The sequence below is a fragment of the Bombina bombina genome, chromosome 11, assembly GCF_027579735.1.
Source record: "Bombina bombina isolate aBomBom1 chromosome 11, aBomBom1.pri, whole genome shotgun sequence".
NCBI lineage: Eukaryota > Metazoa > Chordata > Amphibia > Anura > Bombinatoridae > Bombina > Bombina bombina.
In genome coordinates this window covers 27,365,754-27,386,469 of record NC_069509.1, presented here as the reverse complement: position 1 = coordinate 27,386,469, position 20,716 = coordinate 27,365,754, and the positions used below count along the sequence as shown (strand labels likewise).

The 20,716-nt window shown below is 40.3% G+C and overlaps 1 protein-coding gene across 1 annotated transcript in view; it reads right to left on the bottom strand.

The window, feature by feature from the left end:
• Window positions 1–726: 726 nt before the first annotated feature.
• LOC128642272 (elongation of very long chain fatty acids protein 4) overlaps window positions 727–20,716 on the bottom strand; it is a 36,096-nt gene continuing 16,106 nt past the window's right edge. Inside the window, exon 8 of the mRNA XM_053694983.1 lies at window positions 727–1,353. Coding sequence (XP_053550958.1) covers window positions 1,183–1,353 — 171 coding nt within the window. The 3' untranslated portion in view covers window positions 727–1,182. The remainder of the gene's footprint in view (window positions 1,354–20,716) is intronic.

Genomic DNA, 20,716 nt, shown 5'->3' with positions numbered 1-20,716 from the left:
GATCAAATAATTAACATTTCTTTATGGATTTCTGAAATGAAATGAGGTGCTAATTAATTAAATATATTCTGTACATTTACCCTGTTTTATGAGTCTATATCATCAGAACATCGTCTACGTATTGTGACTAAAAGGAGTATTCACTACCCATTCAAATTCAGATTTCCTATTTTATTACCCTTAGGGATATGCAATTCTTTTTTTTTTTTTTTTTAAATAGATTTGTCCTATAGAAACATTAGCATGCTACAATTAATATTACATTTGAATATCCATTGCGGTCACTTGAATATCAAGAGACATGTAAGTTAATACGCTTTCCATACAATTTTAGTAATTAAAAAAAGACATAATATATTTAAGCCTTGAAATTACTTCTGTTATTTCTGAAATGTATCCAATTCCAAATTAAAAAAACAGTACCCATGTCAGAAAAATGCTTAGTATTTCAAAAAGTATCAGTTTATAAAGTTACGTTATTTTATATGGATTCTGTTTGTAAAACATGTAATTCTGTTTGAGAAACTGAAATAACCTATCCAAAAATATAAATAACACTTTTCTAAAAGGTAATTTCAACGCCGAATAGGAATTCTGATTATAAAAATGTGATGTGTCTTTGTAATTAAGTAATTATCATGACAATTAAATAATCATGATGTTTGGGACTAATTGCATCTTCTTTTGGGGCATATTTTGGATGCAAAAGTAAACACAAAAACAAACTCTCGATCAGTTGATCTGTTTTAATTATATTTTCTAATCGTAAAATAAATCTACACTTAGCTAGCAGCTTCCTAAGAGATTGAAGAAATTGAGTTTGGGGTATTTTGTTGTTGGTTAACAGAAGATTTCATATCATGTCTTGTGTATAAAGAATCTAGTTTGAGTTAAAGGTTTTCAAGGTTTTAATGGTGGTTACTGGGTAAGAGCAGACCGTGATTTTGCCCTGAGTTGAATAAATATAACATCTGATTCCTCCCTATCTGACTTGCACACTCAGCACAGGTACATTAATAATAAGTATACAAGATACTCCATGTATATGAGACTTGGCTCCTGCTCTGTGTATAAAACATGCCCTTCATATAGAACAATCTCTTTATGTTCTCGCTGGTGTGTGTGATGTGTCCAGTCCTCTGTAGCCCTTAGACACATTGTTTCCCCATGGTATCCAGTTCCTTACAACTCCTTCTTATGTGGCCGCCGGAGGTAGGTCTGATAGTAGAAGTTCAGGAACAAGATGATGAGAGTGAGGATATAGGTGAAGACAGCTGTGTTGAATCCATCAGGAAATGGACAGTCTGCCACAAGATTGTAACCAGAGTGCAAGGCGATAGCACCAAACTGTGCCTACAGGGAAACAAAAACAGTCATTACATAAAGGGATCCACAAGAGGATGATAGCACCAAACTGTGACAACAGGGACACAAAAACATAGTCTTTACATAAAGGGATCCACAAGAGGGCGATAGCACCAAACTGTGACAACAGGGACACAAAAACATAGTCTTTACATAAAAGGATCCACAAGAGGGCGATAGCACCAAACTGTGCCTACAGGGACACACAAAAATAGTCATTAAATAAAGGGATCCACAAGAGGATGAAAGCACCAAACTGTGACAACAGGGACACAAAAACATAGTCATTACATAAAGGGATCCATAAGAGGGCGATAGCACCAAACTGTGCCTACAGGGAGACAAAAACATAGTCTTTACATAAAGGGATCCACAAGAGGTCGATAGCACAAGCTGAGTCTACAGGGTCACGCAATCATAAACATTACATAAAGGGATCCACAAGAGAGCGATAGCACAAGCTGAGTCTACAGGGTCACACAATCATAGGCATTACATAAAGGGATCCACAAGAGAGTGATAGCACAAGCTGAGTCTACAGGGTCACACAATCATAGGCATTACATAAAGGGATCCACAAGAGGGCAATAGCACAAGCTGAGTCTACAGGGTCACACAATCATAGGCATTACATAAAGGGATCCACAAGAGAGAGATAGCACAAACTGAGTCTACAGGGTCACACAATCATAGGCATTACATAAAGGGATCCACAAGAGAGAGATAGCACAAGTTGAGTCTATAGGATAACACAATCATATGCATTACATAAAGGGATCCACAAGAGAGAGATAGCACAAGCTGAGTCTACAGGGTCACACAATCAAAGGCATTACATAAAGGGATCCACAAGATGGCGATAGCACAAGCTGAGTCTACAGGGTCACACAATCATAGGCATTACATAAAGGGATCTACAAGAGGGCGATAGCACAAGCTGAGTCTACAGGATAACACAATCATAGGCATTACATAAAGGGATCCACAAGAGAGCGATAGCACAAGCTGAGTCTACAGGGTTACACAATCATAGGCATTACATAAAGGGATCCACAAGAGAGCGATAGCACAAGCTGAGTCTACAGGGTTACACAATCATAGGCATTACATAAAGGGATCCACAAGAGAGCGATAGCACAAGCTGAGTCTACAGGGTTACACAATCATAGGCATTACATAAAGGGATTCACAAGAGAGAGATAGCACAAGCTGAGTCTACAGGGTTACACAATCATAGGCATTACATAAAGGGATCCACAAGAGGGCGTTAGCACAAGCTGAGTCTATAGGATAACACAATCATAGGCATTACATAAAGGGATCCACATGAGTCCGATAGCACAAGTTGAGTCTACAGGATAACACAAACATAGGCATTACATAAAGGGATCCATAAGAGGGCGATAGCACAAGCTGAGTCTACAGGGTCACACAATCATAGGCATTACATAAAGGGATCCACAAGAGGGCGATAGCACAAGCTGAGTCTACAGGGTCACACAATCATAGGCATTACATAAAGGGATCTACAAGAGTCCGATAGCACAAGCTGAGTCTACAGGGTCACACAATCATAAACATTACATAAAGGGATCCACAAGAGAGCGATAGCACAAGCTGAGTCTACAGGGTCACACAATCATAAACATTAGATAAAGGGATCCACAAGAGAGCGATAGCACAAGCTGAGTCTACAGGGTCACACAATCATAGGCCTTACATAAAGGGATCCACAAGAGGGCGATAGCACAAGCTGAGTCTACAGGGCCACACAATCATAGGCATTACATAATGGGATCCACAAGAGGGCGATAGCACAAGCTGAGTCTACAGGGTCACACAATCATAGGCATTATATAAAGGGATCCACAAGAGGGCGATAGCACAAGCTGAGTCTACAGGGTCACACAATCATAGGCATTATATAAAGGGATCCACAAGAGGGCGATAGCACAAGCTGAGTCTACAGGGTCACACAATCATAGGCATTACATAAAGGGATCCACAAGAGGGCGATAGCACAAGCTGAGTCTACAGGGTCACACAATCATAGGCATTACATAAAGGGATCCACAAGAGGGCGATAGCACAAGCTGAGTCTACAGGGTCACACAATCATAGGCATTACATAAAGGGATCCACAAGAGGGCGATAGCACAAGCTGAGTCTACAGGGTAACACAATCATAGGCATTACATAAAGGGATCCACAAGAGGGCGATAGCACAAGCTGAGTCTACAGGATAACACAAACATAGGCATTACATAAAGGGATCCACAAGAGGGCGATAGCACAAGCTGAGTCTACAGGGTTACACAATCATAGGCATTACATAAAGGGATCCACAAGAGGGCGTTAGCACAAGCTGAGTCTACAGGATAACACAATCATAGGCATTACATAAAAGGGATCCACATGAGTCCGATAGCACAAGCTGAGTCTACAGGATAACACAAACATAGGCATTACATAAAGGGATCCATAAGAGGGCGATAGCACAAGCTGAGTCTACAGGGTCACACAATCATAGGCATTACATAAAGGGATCCACAAGAGGGCGATAGCACAAGCTGAGTCTACAGGGTTACACAATCATAGGCATTACATAAAGGGATCCACAAGAGGGCGTTAGCACAAGCTGAGTCTACAGGATAACACAATCATAGGCATTACATAAAGGGATCCACATGAGTCCGATAGCACAAGCTGAGTCTACAGGATAACACAAACATAGGCATTACATAAAGGGATCCATAAGAGGGCAATAGCACAAGCTGAGTCTACAGGGTCACACAATCATAGGCATTACATAAAGGGATCCACAAGAGGGCGATAGCACAAGCTGAGTCTACAGGGTTACACAATCATAGGCATTACATAAAGGGATCCACAAGAGGGCGTTAGCACAAGCTGAGTCTACAGGGTTACACAATCATAGGCATTACATAAAGGGATCCACATGAGTCCGATAGCACAAGCTGAGTCTACAGGATAACATAAACATAGGCATTACATAAAGGGATCCATAAGAGGGCGATAGCACAAGCTGAGTCTACAGGGTCACACAATCATAGGCATTACATAAAGGGATCCACAAGAGGGCGATAGCACAAGCTGAGTCTACAGGGTCACACAATCATTGGCATTACATAAAGGGATCCACAAGAGTCCGATAGCACAAGCTGAGTCTACAGGGTCACACAATCATAAACATTACATAAAGGGATCCACAAGAGAGCGATAGCACAAGCTGAGTCTACAGGGTCACACAATCATAAACATTACATAAAGGGATCCACACGAGGGCGATAGCACAAGCTGAGTCTACAGGGTCACACAATCATAAACATTAGATAAAGGGATCCACAAGAGAGCGATAGCACAAGCTGAGTCTACAGGGTCACACAATCATAGGCATTACATAAAGGGATCCACAAGAGGGCGATAGCACAAGCTGAGTCTACAGGGTCACACAATCATAGGCATTACATAAAGGGATCCACAAGAGGGCGATAGCACAAGCTGAGTCTACAGGGTCACACAATCATAGGCATTACATAAAGGGATCCACAAGAGGGCGATAGCACAAGCTGAGTCTACAGGGTCACACAATCATAGGCATTACATAAAGGGATCCACAAGAGGGCGATAGCACAAGCTGAGTCTACAGGGTAACACAATCATAGGCATTACATAAAGGGATCCACAAGAGGGCGATAGCACAAGCTGAGTCTACAGGATAACACAAACATAGGCATTACATAAAGGGATCCACAAGAGGGCGATAGCACAAGCTGAGTCTACAGGGTTACACAATCATAGGCATTACATAAAGGGATCCACAAGAGGGCGTTAGCACAAGCTGAGTCTACAGGATAACACAATCATAGGCATTACATAAAAGGGATCCACATGAGTCCGATAGCACAAGCTGAGTCTACAGGATAACACAAACATAGGCATTACATAAAGGGATCCATAAGAGGGCGATAGCACAAGCTGAGTCTACAGGGTCACACAATCATAGGCATTACATAAAGGGATCCACAAGAGGGCGATAGCACAAGCTGAGTCTACAGGGTTACACAATCATAGGCATTACATAAAGGGATCCACAAGAGGGCGTTAGCACAAGCTGAGTCTACAGGATAACACAATCATAGGCATTACATAAAGGGATCCACATGAGTCCGATAGCACAAGCTGAGTCTACAGGATAACACAAACATAGGCATTACATAAAGGGATCCATAAGAGGGCAATAGCACAAGCTGAGTCTACAGGGTCACACAATCATAGGCATTACATAAAGGGATCCACAAGAGGGCGATAGCACAAGCTGAGTCTACAGGGTTACACAATCATAGGCATTACATAAAGGGATCCACAAGAGGGCGTTAGCACAAGCTGAGTCTACAGGGTTACACAATCATAGGCATTACATAAAGGGATCCACATGAGTCCGATAGCACAAGCTGAGTCTACAGGATAACATAAACATAGGCATTACATAAAGGGATCCATAAGAGGGCGATAGCACAAGCTGAGTCTACAGGGTCACACAATCATAGGCATTACATAAAGGGATCCACAAGAGGGCGATAGCACAAGCTGAGTCTACAGGGTCACACAATCATTGGCATTACATAAAGGGATCCACAAGAGTCCGATAGCACAAGCTGAGTCTACAGGGTCACACAATCATAAACATTACATAAAGGGATCCACAAGAGAGCGATAGCACAAGCTGAGTCTACAGGGTCACACAATCATAAACATTACATAAAGGGATCCACACGAGGGCGATAGCACAAGCTGAGTCTACAGGGTCACACAATCATAAACATTAGATAAAGGGATCCACAAGAGAGCGATAGCACAAGCTGAGTCTACAGGGTCACACAATCATAGGCATTACATAAAGGGATCCACAAGAGGGCGATAGCACAAGCTGAGTCTACAGGGTCACACAATCATAGGCATTACATAAAGGGATCCACAAGAGGGCGATAGCACAAGCTGAGTCTACAGGGTCACACAATCATAGGCATTACATAAAGGGATCCACACGAGGGCGATAGCACAAGCTGAGTCTACAGGGTCACACAATCATAGGCATTATATAAAGGGATCCACAAGAGGGCGATAGCACAAGCTGAGTCTACAGGGTCACACAATCATAGGCATTACATAAAGGGATCCACAAGAGGGCGATAGCACAAGCTGAGTCTACAGGGTCACACAATCATAGGCATTACATAAAGGGATCCACAAGAGGGCAATAGCACAAGCTGAGTCTACAGGGTAACACAATCATAGGCATTACATAAAGGGATCCACAAGAGGGCGATAGCACAAGCTGAGTCTACAGGATAACACAAACATAGGCATTACATAAAGGGATCCACAAGAGGGCGATAGCACAAGCGGAGTCTACAGGGTCACACAATCATAGGCATTACATAAAGGGATCCACAAGAGAGCGATAGCACAAGCTGAGTCTACAGGGTCACACAATCATAGGCATTACATAAAGGGATCCACAAGAGAGCGATAGCACAAGCTGAGTCTACAGGGTCACACAATCATAGGCATTACATAAAAGGATTATTACATTGACTTCTTCATTAGCGTTTTAATCTATGCTGCTCCTTTTACAATTTCCCATTAAGGCCCAAACTGACCTACTGTTCAATTAAAGGGAAATTAAACACTTTAAGATTGTAATATGAAAATTTATTGCATTAAGTGTTTAACAAAAAATAAAATACTCCCCTTTTCCTGTAATTTAGCTAAAAAAATCTAATTTCTTACAGTCTCAATAAAGTAATCAGCACTGGCATGTTGATACCTGGTTTCTCATTATCTCTTCTGCTGTGAATAATTAGGGACACATAAAATGTGCAAACAGTAGTTGCATGGAAACTGTGTGGAATAGAACAATGTTAATGGAACTTTAACCCCTGATACATTACTTTAACATTGGTATATACACATCCTTTATCTGCCCTAAGTGTCATCAACAGAAGAGATTAGATAAGAGGAACCTTGGTATTATTTTAAGGCTAACCCTTGCTATCAATACATCATCATATCATATCCTTAAGCTCCGCATTTCAAGCGTTCGCCGCACTGAGCTGCTAAGGCAGCCCACGGCAGAACGATATTTTGCTTGAGAGGTGACGTGGGAAATACGGCTTGTCTCCCTTGGGAGACAGATTTCCCGCACGCTATTTGCTAACAGATGGAAACGTCACCTCTTATCAAAATAGCGTTCTGTCGTGGGCTGCCTGAGCAGCTCAGTTCGGCGAACACTTAAAACAAATAAAGGAGCTTTCAGTATGAATGAAAGTCCCCTTTATTTGTTTCAAAGGTCAATCCTAGCGTTTCACAAAAGCTAGGATTGACTTTCACTTAAAGGATAGTCATTGCTTCAATTCTGTCCCGGCAGTGTGAAAAACGAAGATACCTAAGCTATTCCTATGTAGTAAGTAGCGTGGTCAACGGATTATTACGTGACCGGCACAGCACCAATAGGAAATGCTGAACCGAAGCCGTCGCTCTGTGTGGCCGTGAGGATCGTCAGTTTATTGGATCCATAACTTGAAGTTGGACTGGATGCATAGTTGATATTCGCATTACCCAGAGGTTTAACTGTGGCGGCATGTATCTGGTGGTATCGTGAGTAAATGGCCAAGTCGGTTAGAAGATTGTTTGTGGCTATTTACTTAAAAGGTATATGAAACCCAATTTTGTTCATTCATGCATCAGCTAGAGCATGCAACTTTCTAATTTACTTCTATTATCCTTTTTTCCTTGTACTCTTGGTATCATTTGCTGAAAGAGCAGCACTGCACTACTGGTTTCTAATTGAACACATGGATGAGCCAATGACAATCAGTATATATATGCAGCCTCCAATCAGCAGCTAGAACCTAGGTTATTTGCTGCTCCTGAGCTTTCCTAGGTAAACCTTTATGCAAAGGATATCAAGAGAAGGAAGCAAATTAAATAATCGAAGTAAATTGGAAAGCTGTTTAAAATTGTATTCTCTATCTGAATCATGAATGGAAAAAAATTGGGTTTCATCTTCCTTTAACACTGTATGTTTTGGGAAGAGATATGAAGGTCTTTCCGGTTTATTATTACACAGTAGCAGGGGTCTATAAGTTGTAGTATGGTACTTTATACTCACTCTATGACTGTAACTAGTCTTGTTGTCTGCAGAATAAAGCCCTGATTGGCTATTTTAAATAAGGCAAATGATAGGCGGAGCTTGGTTATTGATAAATAATTGCTGTATTAAGGATATTTATTTGTTTTTAAAAAGTTAAGGCTTCTCTGATCTGTTATTTTATAGCAACACAACAGAAATGTCTGTAATTACAAGGTGTCTACTGTCCTTTTAAAAGGGAACTGAGAAGGGGTTTGAATACTTAAAGGGACATAATACTTAGATGCTAAATCACTTGAAAGTGATGCAGCATAACTGTAAAAAGCTGACATGAAAATATCACCTGAGCATCTCTATGTAAAAATGGAGGATATTTTAGCTCAAAAAAATTTCAGCTCACCAGAGTAAGTGCTGTGTAAAAAAAATAGCCCATCAGCAGTGCTGAGGTCATGCTATGCTTTGCTGCGATTTCATTGAAATCGCATGAGATTTCATAGTAATCTTCCTTATTAAACTGAATAGGGAAATAACATGACTGTGTCTGCACATGCAAGATGTACACTCCCTTGCAAGTCATAGGACTAGTATCCCGATTGGCTGCTTAAAGTCCATATCTTCCTTTTTTGCATAGAGTTGTTGAGTGCCGCATCACTTTCAAGTGCTTCAATATTTGGGCATCATGTCCTATTAACCCCCCCCCCCATCCAGCTCCCTGAAAAGGGATATTAAACAGAAAATATATGTTAGATATATATACTTTAACAACCCTATGTTCCAGCACAGTCTATTTTGCTGCTTGTTTTATATCTGCTGCTAATTGTCCATGAAATAGATGAATAGAAAACTTAAGTTTAAACATGGAGGCATTCATAACTTTACAAAAGCTCTCTGGAATTTAGTAAAATCAACAATTACAAGAAAAGGGGACAACTAATGTAAGTATATTGCAGTTACACACAATTAGACAATTTATATTACAAACCCATATTGTTTATATCCCTTTAAGTTATCTGTAGAAGACTTGGTGATGTCACCTGAGAGCCACACTATCAAAAACACAAGCCCCTTTAAAAGACCAGCAACGTACAGGGTATGTCACTGGTTATTAAGGGGTTAACATGAAACAAATATTACAGGACAGTGTCCCTTTAACCACAATTTGCTAATCACACAGTCTAACAATTTATAAGAGATATGGATTTGTTAAAGAAATGAAAATCTGAATGAATGCAACAAAGAGGATTAAAGAGCATGAAAAAATACTGACGAAAATCATCAGTATTCGTTCTTTCATAAAAAAATAAATAAGGGTTAATACTAACCCGCTCCTGTTCTTGCCAGAGCCCCAGCCACGCTAATGGCAAGGCTTAGTGCACTCGTCTCCCAGGACCTGCACTAAAGTTACTGGGAACCAAGAGCGTTAAGCGAATACCGAAGAGTGAAGCCACCGAATATTCTGGAAACAAATTTCCCTGAATATTCGGAACGAAAGGAAAAATGTCTTGGCTGCACAAGTTTACAATGTATTAAACTTTGTCATCTGAAAGTCAAACGTGTTATTATGCTGCCATCTAAAGGCCAAACTGTTCATTGCACATTATCATCATAAAATCTACCCACTCATAGCACATTGTCATATTCACGTAAAACTGCTCATCCTATACTGCCATCTAAAGGCCAAAATTTTCATTGCACATTGCCCCCTAAAAGAGCTATTTATATATATATATATATACAGACTTTTGTTGGTCCATATAGTCATTCTGTAGTGCATGACGTTTTTCAGATGTTCTTTTTATGTTAATCTCAGTCATCTAAAGTGACCGTTATTATCCACAACAGCTCCCAGCATTATGGTGAACAGTTCATTTTACAGTTTGGCACCAGTGGTTTTATAGCCAATAGTTGTAGCCATAGAACTGTCTTTAGAATGGCTCTGTAAAATCAGTTATATGTAGTTTTTCCTGCATAATCAATTTTATGGCATTGCCCTGCTCTGCATTATCTGTTCTATGGCATTGCCCTGCTCTGCATTATCTGTTCTAAGACATTGCCCTGCTCTGTATTATCTGTTCTATGGCATTGTCCTGCTCTGTATTATCTGTTCTATGGCATTGTCCTGCTCTGTATTATCTGTTCTATGGCATTGTCCTGCTCTGTATTATCTGTTTTATGGCATTGTCCTGCTCTGTATTATCTGTTCTATGGCATTGTCCTGCTCTGTATTATCTGTTCTATGGCATTGCCCTGCTCTGTATTATCTGTTCTATGGCATTGTCCTGCTCTGTATTATTAGTTATATGGCATTGCCCTGCTCTGTATTATCTGTTCTATGGCATTGTCCTGCTCTGTATTATCTGTTCTATGGTATTGTCCTGCTCTGCATTATCTGTTCTATGACATTGTCCTGCTCTGTATTATCTGTTTTATGGCATTGTCCTGCTCTGTATTATCTGTTCTATGGCATTGTCCTGCTCTGCATTATCTGTTCTATGGCATTGTCCTGCTCTGTATTATCTGTTCTATGGCATTGTCCTGCTCTGTATTTTTAGTTATATGGCATTGTCCTGCTCTGTGTTATCTGTTCTATGGCATTGTCCTGCTCTGTATTATCTGTTCTATGGCATTGTCCTGCTCTGTATTATCTGTTCTATGGCATTGTCCTGCTCTGTATTATCTGTTTTATGGCATTGTCCTGCTCTGTATTATCTGTTCTATGGCATTGTCCTGCTCTGTATTATCTGTTCTATGGCATTGCCCTGCTCTGTATTATCTGTTCTATGGCATTGTCCTGCTCTGTATTATTAGTTATATGGCATTGCCCTGCTCTGTATTATCTGTTCTATGGCATTGTCCTGCTCTGTATTATCTGTTCTATGGTATTGTCCTGCTCTGCATTATCTGTTCTATGACATTGTCCTGCTCTGTATTATCTGTTTTATGGCATTGTCCTGCTCTGTATTATCTGTTCTATGGCATTGTCCTGCTCTGCATTATCTGTTCTATGGCATTGTCCTGCTCTGTATTATCTGTTCTATGGCATTGTCCTGCTCTGTATTTTTAGTTATATGGCATTGTCCTGCTCTGTGTTATCTGTTCTATGGCATTGTCCTGCTCTGTATTATCTGTTCTATGGCATTGTCCTGCTCTGTATTATCTGTTCTATGGCATTGTCCTGCTCTGTATTATCTGTTCTATGGCATTGCCATGCTCTGTATTTTTAGTTATATGGCATTGTCCTGCTCTGTATTATCTGTTCTATGGCATTGTCCTGCTCTGTGTTATCTGTTCTATGGCATTGTCCTGTTCTGTATTATCTGTTCTATGACATTGTCCTGCTCTGTGTTATCTGTTCTATGACATTGTCCTGCTCTGTATTATCTGTTCTATGGCATTGCCATGCTCTGTATTATTAGTTCTATGACATTGTCCTGCTCTGTATTATCTGTTCTATGGCATTGCCATGCTCTGTATTATTAGTTCTATGGCATTGTCCTGCTCTGTATTATCTGTTCTATGGCATTGTCCTGCTCTGTATTATCTGTTCTATGGCATTGCCATGCTCTGTATTTTTAGTTATATGGCATTGTCCTGCTCTGTGTTATCTGTTCTATGGCATTGTCCTGCTCTGTGTTATCTGTTCTATGGCATTGTCCTGCTCTGTATTATCTGTTCTATGGCATTGCCATGCTCTGTATTTTTAGTTATATGGCATTGTCCTGCTCTGTAATATCTGTTCTATGGCATTGTCCTGCTCTGCATTATCTGTTCTATGGCATTGTCCTGCTCTGTATTATCTGTTCTATGGCATTGTCCTGCTCTGCATTATCTTTTCTATGGCATTGCCATGCTCTGTATTTTTAGTTATATTGCATTGTTCTGCTCTGTGTTATCTGTTCTATGGCATTGTCCTGCTCTGTATTATCTGTTCTATGGCATTGCCCTGCTCTGTATTTTTAGTTATATTGCATTGTCCTGCTCTGTGTTATCTGTTCTATGGCATTGTCCTGCTCTGTGTTATCTGTTCTATGGCATTGTCCTGCTCTGTGTTATCTGTTCTATGGCATTGTCCTGCTCTGCATTATCTGTTCTATGGCATTGTCATGCTCTGTATTATCTGTTCTATGGCATTGTCATGCTCTGTATTATCTGTTCTATGGCATTGTCATGCTCTGTATTATCTGTTCTATGGCATTGCCATGCTCTGTATTATCTGTTCTATGGCATTGTCCTGCTCTGTGTTATCTGTTCTATGGCATTGTCCTGCTCTGTGTTATTAGTTCTATGGCATTGTCATGCTCTGTGTTATCTGTTATATGGCATTGTCCTGCTCTGTATTATCTGTTCTATTGCATTGCCGTGCTCTGTATTATTAGTTCTATGGCATTGTCCTGCTCTGCATTATCTGTTCTATGGCATTGTCCTGCTCTGTATTTTTAGTTCTATGGTATTGTCCTGCTCTGTATTATCTGTTCTATGGCATTGTCCTGCTCTGTATTATGTGTTCTATGGCATTGTCCTGCTCTGTATTATCTGTTCTATGGCATTGTCCTGCTCTGTATTATCTGTTCTATGGCATTGCCGTGCTCTGTATTATTAGTTCTATGGCATTGTCCTGCTCTGTATTTTTAGTTCTATGGTATTGTCCTGCTCTGTATTATTTGTTCTATGGCATTGTCATAGTCATTGTCATCAGTATTCGTTCTTTCATAAAAAAATAAATAAGGGTTAATACTAACCCGCTCCTGTTCTTGCCAGAGCCCCAGCCATGCTAATGGCAAGGCTTAGTGCACTCGTCTCCCAGGACCTGCACTAAAGTTACTGGGAACCAAGAGCGTTAAGCGAATACCGAAGAGTGAAGCCACCGAATATTCTGGAAACAAATTTCCCGGAATATTCGGAACGAAAGGAAAAATTTCTTGGCTGCACAAGTTTACAATGTATTAAACTTTGTCATCTGAAAGTCAAACGTGTTATTATGCTGCCATCTAAAGGCCAAACTGTTCATTGCACATTATCATCATAAAATCTACCCACTCATAGCACATTGTCATATTCACGTAAAACTGCTCATCCTGTACTGCCATCTAAAGGCCAAAATTTTCATTGCACATTGCCCCCTAAAAGAGCTATTTATATATATACAGACTTTTGTTGGTCCATATAGTCATTCTGTAGTGCATGACGTTTTTCAGATGTTCTTTTTATGTTAATCTCAGTCATCTAAAGTGACCGTTATTATCCACAACAGCTCCCAGCATTATGGTGAACAGTTCATTTTACAGTTTGGCACCAGTGGTTTTATAGCCAATAGTTGTAGCCATAGAACTGTCTTTAGAATGGCTCTGTAAAATCAGTTATATGTAGTTTTTCCTGCATAATCAATTTTATGGCATTGCCCTGCTCTGTATTTTTAGTTCTATGGCATTGTCCTGCTCTGTATTATCTATTCTATGGCATTGTCCTGCTCTGTATTATCTGTTCTATGGCATTGCCATGCTCTGTATTATCTGTTCTATGGCATTGTCCTGCTCTGCATTATCTGTTCTATGGCATTGTCCTGCTCTGCATTATCTGTTCTATGGCATTGTCCTGCTCTGTATTATCTGTTCTATGGCATTGTCCTGCTCTGCATTATCTGTTCTATGGCATTGTCCTGCTCTGTATTATCTGTTCTATGGCATTGTCCTGCTCTGCATTATCTGTTCTATGGCATTGTCCTGCTCTGTATTATCTGTTCTATGGCATTGTCCTGCTCTGTATTATCTGTTCTATGGCATTGTCCTGCTCTGCATTATCTGTTCTATGGCATTGTCCTGCTCTGTATTATCTGTTCTATGGCATTGTCATGCTCTGTATTATCTGTTCTATGGCATTGTCCTGCTCTGTATTATCTGTTCTATGGCATTGCCATGCTCTGTATTATCTGTTCTATGGCATTGTCCTGCTCTGCATTATCTATTCTATGGCATTGTCCTGCTCTGTATTATCTGTTCTATGGCATTGCCCTGCTCTGTATTTTTAGTTATATTGCATTGTCCTGCTCTGTGTTATCTGTTGTATGGCATTGTCCTGCTCTGTATTATCTGTTCTATGGCATTGCCGTGCTCTGTATCATTGGTTCTAATGCATTGTCCTGCTCTGTGTTATTAGTTCTATGGCATTGTCCTGCTCTGTGTTATTAGTTCTATGGCATTGCCGTGCTCTGTATTATTAGTTCTATGGCATTGTCCTGCTCTGTATTATCTGTTCTATGGCATTGTCCTGCTCTGTGTTATCTGTTCTATGGCATTGTCCTGCTCTGTGTTATCTGTTCTATGGCATTGCCATGCTCTGTATTATCTGTAATATGGCATTGTCCTGCTCTGTATTATCTGTTTTATGGCATTGTACTGCTCTGTATTTTTAGTTGTATGGCATTGTCCTGCTCTGTGTTATCTGTTCTATGGCATTGTCCTGCTCTGTGTTATCTGTTCTATGGCATTGTCCTGCTCTGTATTATCTGTTCTATGGCATTGTCCTGCTCTGTGTTATCTGTTCTATGGCATTGTCCTGCTCTGTGTTATCTGTTCTATGGCATTGCCATGCTCTGTATTATCTTTTCTATGGCATTGTCCTGCTCTGTGTTATCTGTTCTATGGCATTGTCCTGCTCTGTGTTATTAGTTCTATGGCATTGTCATGCTCTGTGTTATCTGTTATATGGCATTGTCCTGCTCTGTATTATCTGCTCTATGGCATTGCCGTGCTCTGTATTATCTGTTCTATGGCACTGCCATGCTCTGTATTATTAGTTCTATGGCATTGTCCTGCTCTGTATTATTAGTTCTATGGCATTGTCCTGCTCTGTATTATCTGTTCTATGGCATTGTCCTGCTCTGTGTTATCTGTTCTATGGTATTGTCCTGCCCTGTATTATCTGTTCTATGGCATTGCCATGCTCTGTATTATCTGTTCTATGGCATTGTCATGCTCTGCATTTTCTGTTCTATGGTATTGTCCTGCTCTGTATTATCTGTTCTATGGCATTGTCCTGCTCTGTATTATCTGTTCTATGTCATTGTCCTGCTCTGTATTATTAGTTCTATGGCATTGTCATGCTCTGTATTATCTGTTCTATGGTATTGCAATGCTCTGTATTATCTGTTTTATGGCATTGTCCTGCTCTGTGTTATCTGTTCTATGGCATTGTCCTGCTCTGTGTTATCTGTTCTATGGCATTGTCCTGCTCTGCATTATCTGTCCTATGGCATTGTCCTGCTCTGTATTTTTAGTTATATGGCATTGTCCTGCTCTGTGTTATCTGTTCTATGGCATTGTCCTGCTCTGTATTATCTGTTCTATGGCATTGCCGTGCTCTGTATTATTAGTTCTATGGCATTGTCCTGCTCTGTATTATCTGTTCTATGGCATTGTCCTGCTCTGTATTATCTGTTCTATGGCATTGTACTGCTCTGTGTTATCTGTTCTATTGTATTGTCCTGCCCTGTATTATCTGTTCTATGGCATTGCCATGCTCTGTATTATCTGTTCTATGGCATTGTCATGCTCTGCATTATCTGTTCTATGGTATTGTCCTGCTCTGTATTTTCTGTTCTATGGCATTGTCCTGCTCTGTATTATCTGTTCTATGGCATTGTCCTGCTCTGTATTATTAGTTCTATGGCATTGTCATGCTCTGTATTATCTGTTCTATGGTATTGCAATGATCTGTATTATCTGTTGTATGGCATTGTCCTGCTCTGTGTTATCTGTTCTATGGCATTGTCCTGCTCTGTGTTATCTGTTCTATGGCATTGTCCTGCTCTTCATTATCTGTCCTATGGCATTGCCCTGCTCTGTATTTTTAGTTATATGGCATTGTCCTGCTCTGTATTATCTGTTCTATGGCATTGTCCTGCTCTGTGTTATCTGTTCTATCGCATTGTCCTGCTCTGTGTTATCTGTTCTATGGCATTGCCATGCTCTGTATTATCTGTTCTATGGCATTGTCCTGCTCTGTGTTATCTGTTCTATGGCATTGTCCTGCTCTGTGTTATTAGTTCTATGGCATTGTCATGCTCTGTGTTATCAGTTCTATGGCATTGTCCTGCTCTGTATTATCTGTTCTATGGCATTGTCCTTCTCTGTATTATCTGTTCTATGGCATTGCCGTGCTCTGTATTTTTAGTTCTATGGCATTGTCCTGCTCTGCATTATCTGTTCTACGGCATTGTCCTGCTCTTTGTTATTAGTTCTATGGCATTGTCCTGCTCTGCATTATCTGTTCTATGACATTGCCATGCTCTGTATTATCTGTTCTATGGCATTGTCCTGCTTTGTATTATCTGTTCTATGGCATTGCAGTTCTCTGTATTATCTGCTCTATGGCATTGCCGTTCTCTGTATTATCTGCTCTATGGCATTGCCGTGCTCTGTATTATCTGTTCTATTGTCTGAATTATCTGCTCTATGGCATTGCCGTGCTCTGTATTATCTGTTCTATGGCATTGCCATGCTCTGTATTATTAGTTCTATGGCATTGTCCTGCTCTGTATTATTAGTTCTATGGCATTGTCCTGCTCTGTATTATCTGTTCTATGGCATTGTCCTGCTCTGTGTTATCTGTTCTATGGCATTGTCCTGCTTTGTATTATCTGTTCTATGGCATTGTCATGCTCTGTATTATCTGTTCTATGGCATTGTCCTGCTCTGCATTATCTGTTCTATGGTATTGTCCTGCCCTGTATTATCTGTTCTATGGTATTGTCCTGCTCTGTATTATCTGTTCTATGGCATTGTCCTGCTCTGTATTATCTGTTCTATGGCATTGTCCTGCTCTGTATTATTAGTTCTATGGCATTGTCATGCTCTGTATTATCTGTTCTATGGTATTGCAATGCTCTGTATTATCTGTTTTATGGCATTGTCCTGCTATGTGTTATCTGTTCTATGGCATTGTCCTGCTCTGTGTTATCTGTTCTATGGCATTGTCCTGCTCTGTATTATCTGTTCTATGGCATTGTCCTGCTCTTTATTATCTGTTCTATGGCATTGCCCTGCTCTGTATTATTAGTTCTATGGCATTGTCATGCTCTGTATTATCTGTTCTATGGTATTGCAATGCTCTGTATTATCTGTTTTATGGCATTGTCCTGCTATGTGTTATCTGTTCTATGGCATTGTCCTGCTCTGTGTTATCTGTTCTATGGCATTGTCCTGCTCTGTATTATCTGTTCTATGGCATTGTCATGCTCTGTATTATCTGTTCTATGGCATTGTCATGCTCTGTATTATCTGTTCTATGGCATTGTCCTGCTCTGTATTATCTGTTCTATGGCATTGTCATGCTCTGTATTATCTCTTCTATGGCATTGCCGTGCTCTGTGTTATCTGTTCTATGGCATTGCCCTGCTCTGTATTATCTGTTCTATGGCATTGTCATGCTCTGTATTATCTGTTCTATGGCATTGTCCTGCTCTGCATTATCTGTCCTATGGCATTGTCCTGCTCTGTATTTTTAGTTATATGGCATTGTCCTGCTCTGTGTTATCTGTTCTATGGCATTGTCCTGCTCTGTGTTATCTGTTCTATGGGATTGCCGTGCTCTGTATTATTAGTTCTATGGCATTGTCCTGCACTGTATTATCTGTTCTATGGCATTGTCCTTCTCTGTGTTATCTGTTCTATGGCATTGTCCTGCTCTGTGTTATCTGTTCTATGGCATTGCCATGCTCTGTATTATCTGTTCTATGGCATTGTCCTGCTCTGTGTTATCTGTTCTATGGCATTGTCCTGCTCTGTGTTATTAGTTCTATGGCATTGTCATGCTCTGTGTTATCAGTTCTATGGCATTGTCCTGCTCTGTATTATCTGTTCTATGGCATTGTCCTGCTCTGCATTATCTGTTCTATGGCATTGTCCTGCTCTTTGTTATTAGTTCCATGGCATTGTCCTGCTCTGCATTATCTGTTCTATGGCATTGTCCTGCTCTGTATTATCTGTTCTATGGCATTGCCATGCTCTGTATTATCTTTTCTATGGCATTGCCGTGCTCTGTATTATCTGTTCTATGGCATTGCCGTGCTCTGTATTATCTGTTCTATGGCATTGTCCTGCTCTGTATTATCTGTTCTATGGCATTGCCATGCTCTGTATCATCTGTTCTATGGCATTGTCCTGCTCTGTGTTATCTGTTCTATGGCATTGCCATGCTCTGTATCATCTGTTCTATGGCATTGTCCTGCTCTGTGTTATCTGTTCTATGGCATTACCATGCTCTGTATCATCTGTTCTATGGCATTGCCATGCTCTGTATTATCTGTTCTATGGCATTGCCATGCTCTGTATTATCTGTTCTATGGCATTGCCGTGCTCTGTATTATCTGTTCTATGGCATTGCCGTTCTCTGTATTATCTGCTCTATGGCATTGCCATGCTCTGTATTATCTGTTCTATGGCATTGCCATGCTCTGTATTATTAGTTCTATGGCATTGTCCTGCTCTGTATTATTAGTTCTATGGCATTGTCTTGCTCTGTATTATCTGTTCTATGGCATTGTCATGCTCTGTATTATCTGTTCTATGGCATTGTCATGCTCTGTATTATCTGTTCTATGGCATTGTCCTGCTCTGCATTATCTGTTCTATGCATTGTCCTGCTCTGTATTATCTGTTCTATGGCATTGTCCTGCTCTGTATTATCTGTTCTATGGCATTGTCATGCTCTGTATTATCTGTTCTATGGCATTGTCATGCTCTGTATTATCTGTTCTATGGCATTGTCCTGCTCTGTATTATCTGTTCTATGGCATTGTCATGCTCTGTATTATCTGTTCTATGGCATTGTCATGCTCTGTATTATCTGTTCTATGGCATTGCCCTGCTCTGTATTATCTGTTCTATGGCATTGTCCTGCTCTGCATTATCTGTTCTATGCATTGTCCTGCTCTGTATTATCTGTTCTATGGCATTGTCCTGCTCTGTATTATCTGTTCTATGGCATTGTCATGCTCTGTATTATCTGTTCTATGGCATTGTCCTGCTCTGTATTATCTGTTCTATGGCATTGTCCTGCTCTGTATTTTCTGTTCTATGGCATTGCCATGCTCTGTATTATCTGTTCTATGGCATTGTCCTGCTCTGTATTATCTGTTCTATGGCATTGTCCTGCTCTGTATTATCTGTATTATCTGTTCTATGGCATTGCCATGCTTTGTGTTATTAGTTATATGGCATTGCCCTGCTCTGTATTATCTGTTCTATGGCATTGCCATGCTCTGTGTTATCTGTTCTATGGCATTGCCATGCTCTGTGTTATCTGTTCTATGGCATTGCCGTTCTCTGTATTATCTGTTCTATGGCATTGCCATGCTCTTTATTATCTGTTCTATGGCATTGCCGTTCTCTGTATTATCTGTTCTATGGTATTGCCATGCTCTGTATTATCTGTTCTATGGCATTGCCATGCTCTGTATTATCTGTTCTATGGCATTGCCATGCTCTGTGTTATCTGTTCTATGGCATTGCCGTTCTCTGTATTATCTGCTCTATGGCATTGCCGTGCTCTGTATTATCTGCTCTATGGCATTGTTCTGCTCTGTATTATCTGTTCTTTGGCATTGTCCTGCTCTGTATTATCTGTTCTATGGCATTGTCCTGCTCTGTATTATCTGTTCTATGGCATTGTCCTGCTCTGTATTATCTGTTCTATGGCATTGTCCTGCTCTGTATTATCTGTTCTATGGCATTGTCCTGCTCTGTATTATCTGTTCTATGGCATTGCCGTTCTCTGTATTATCTGTTCTATTCTCTGTATTATCTGCTCTATGGCATTGCCGTGCTCTGTATTATCTGTTCTATTCTCTGTATTATCTGCTCTATGGCATTGCCGTGCTCTGTATTATCTGTTCTATGGCATTGCCATGCTCTGTATTATTAGTTCTATGGCATTGTCCTGCTCTGTATTATTAGTTCTATGGCATTGCCGTGCTCTGTATTATTAGTTCTATGGCATTGTCCTGCTCTGTATTATCTGTTCTATGGCATTGTCCTGCTCTGTATTATTAGTTCTATGGCATTGTCCTGCTCTGTATTATCTGTTCTATGGCATTGTCCTGCTCTGTATTATTAGTTCTATGGCATTGTCCTGCTCTGTATTATCTGTTCTATGGCATTGTCATGCTCTGTATTATCTGTT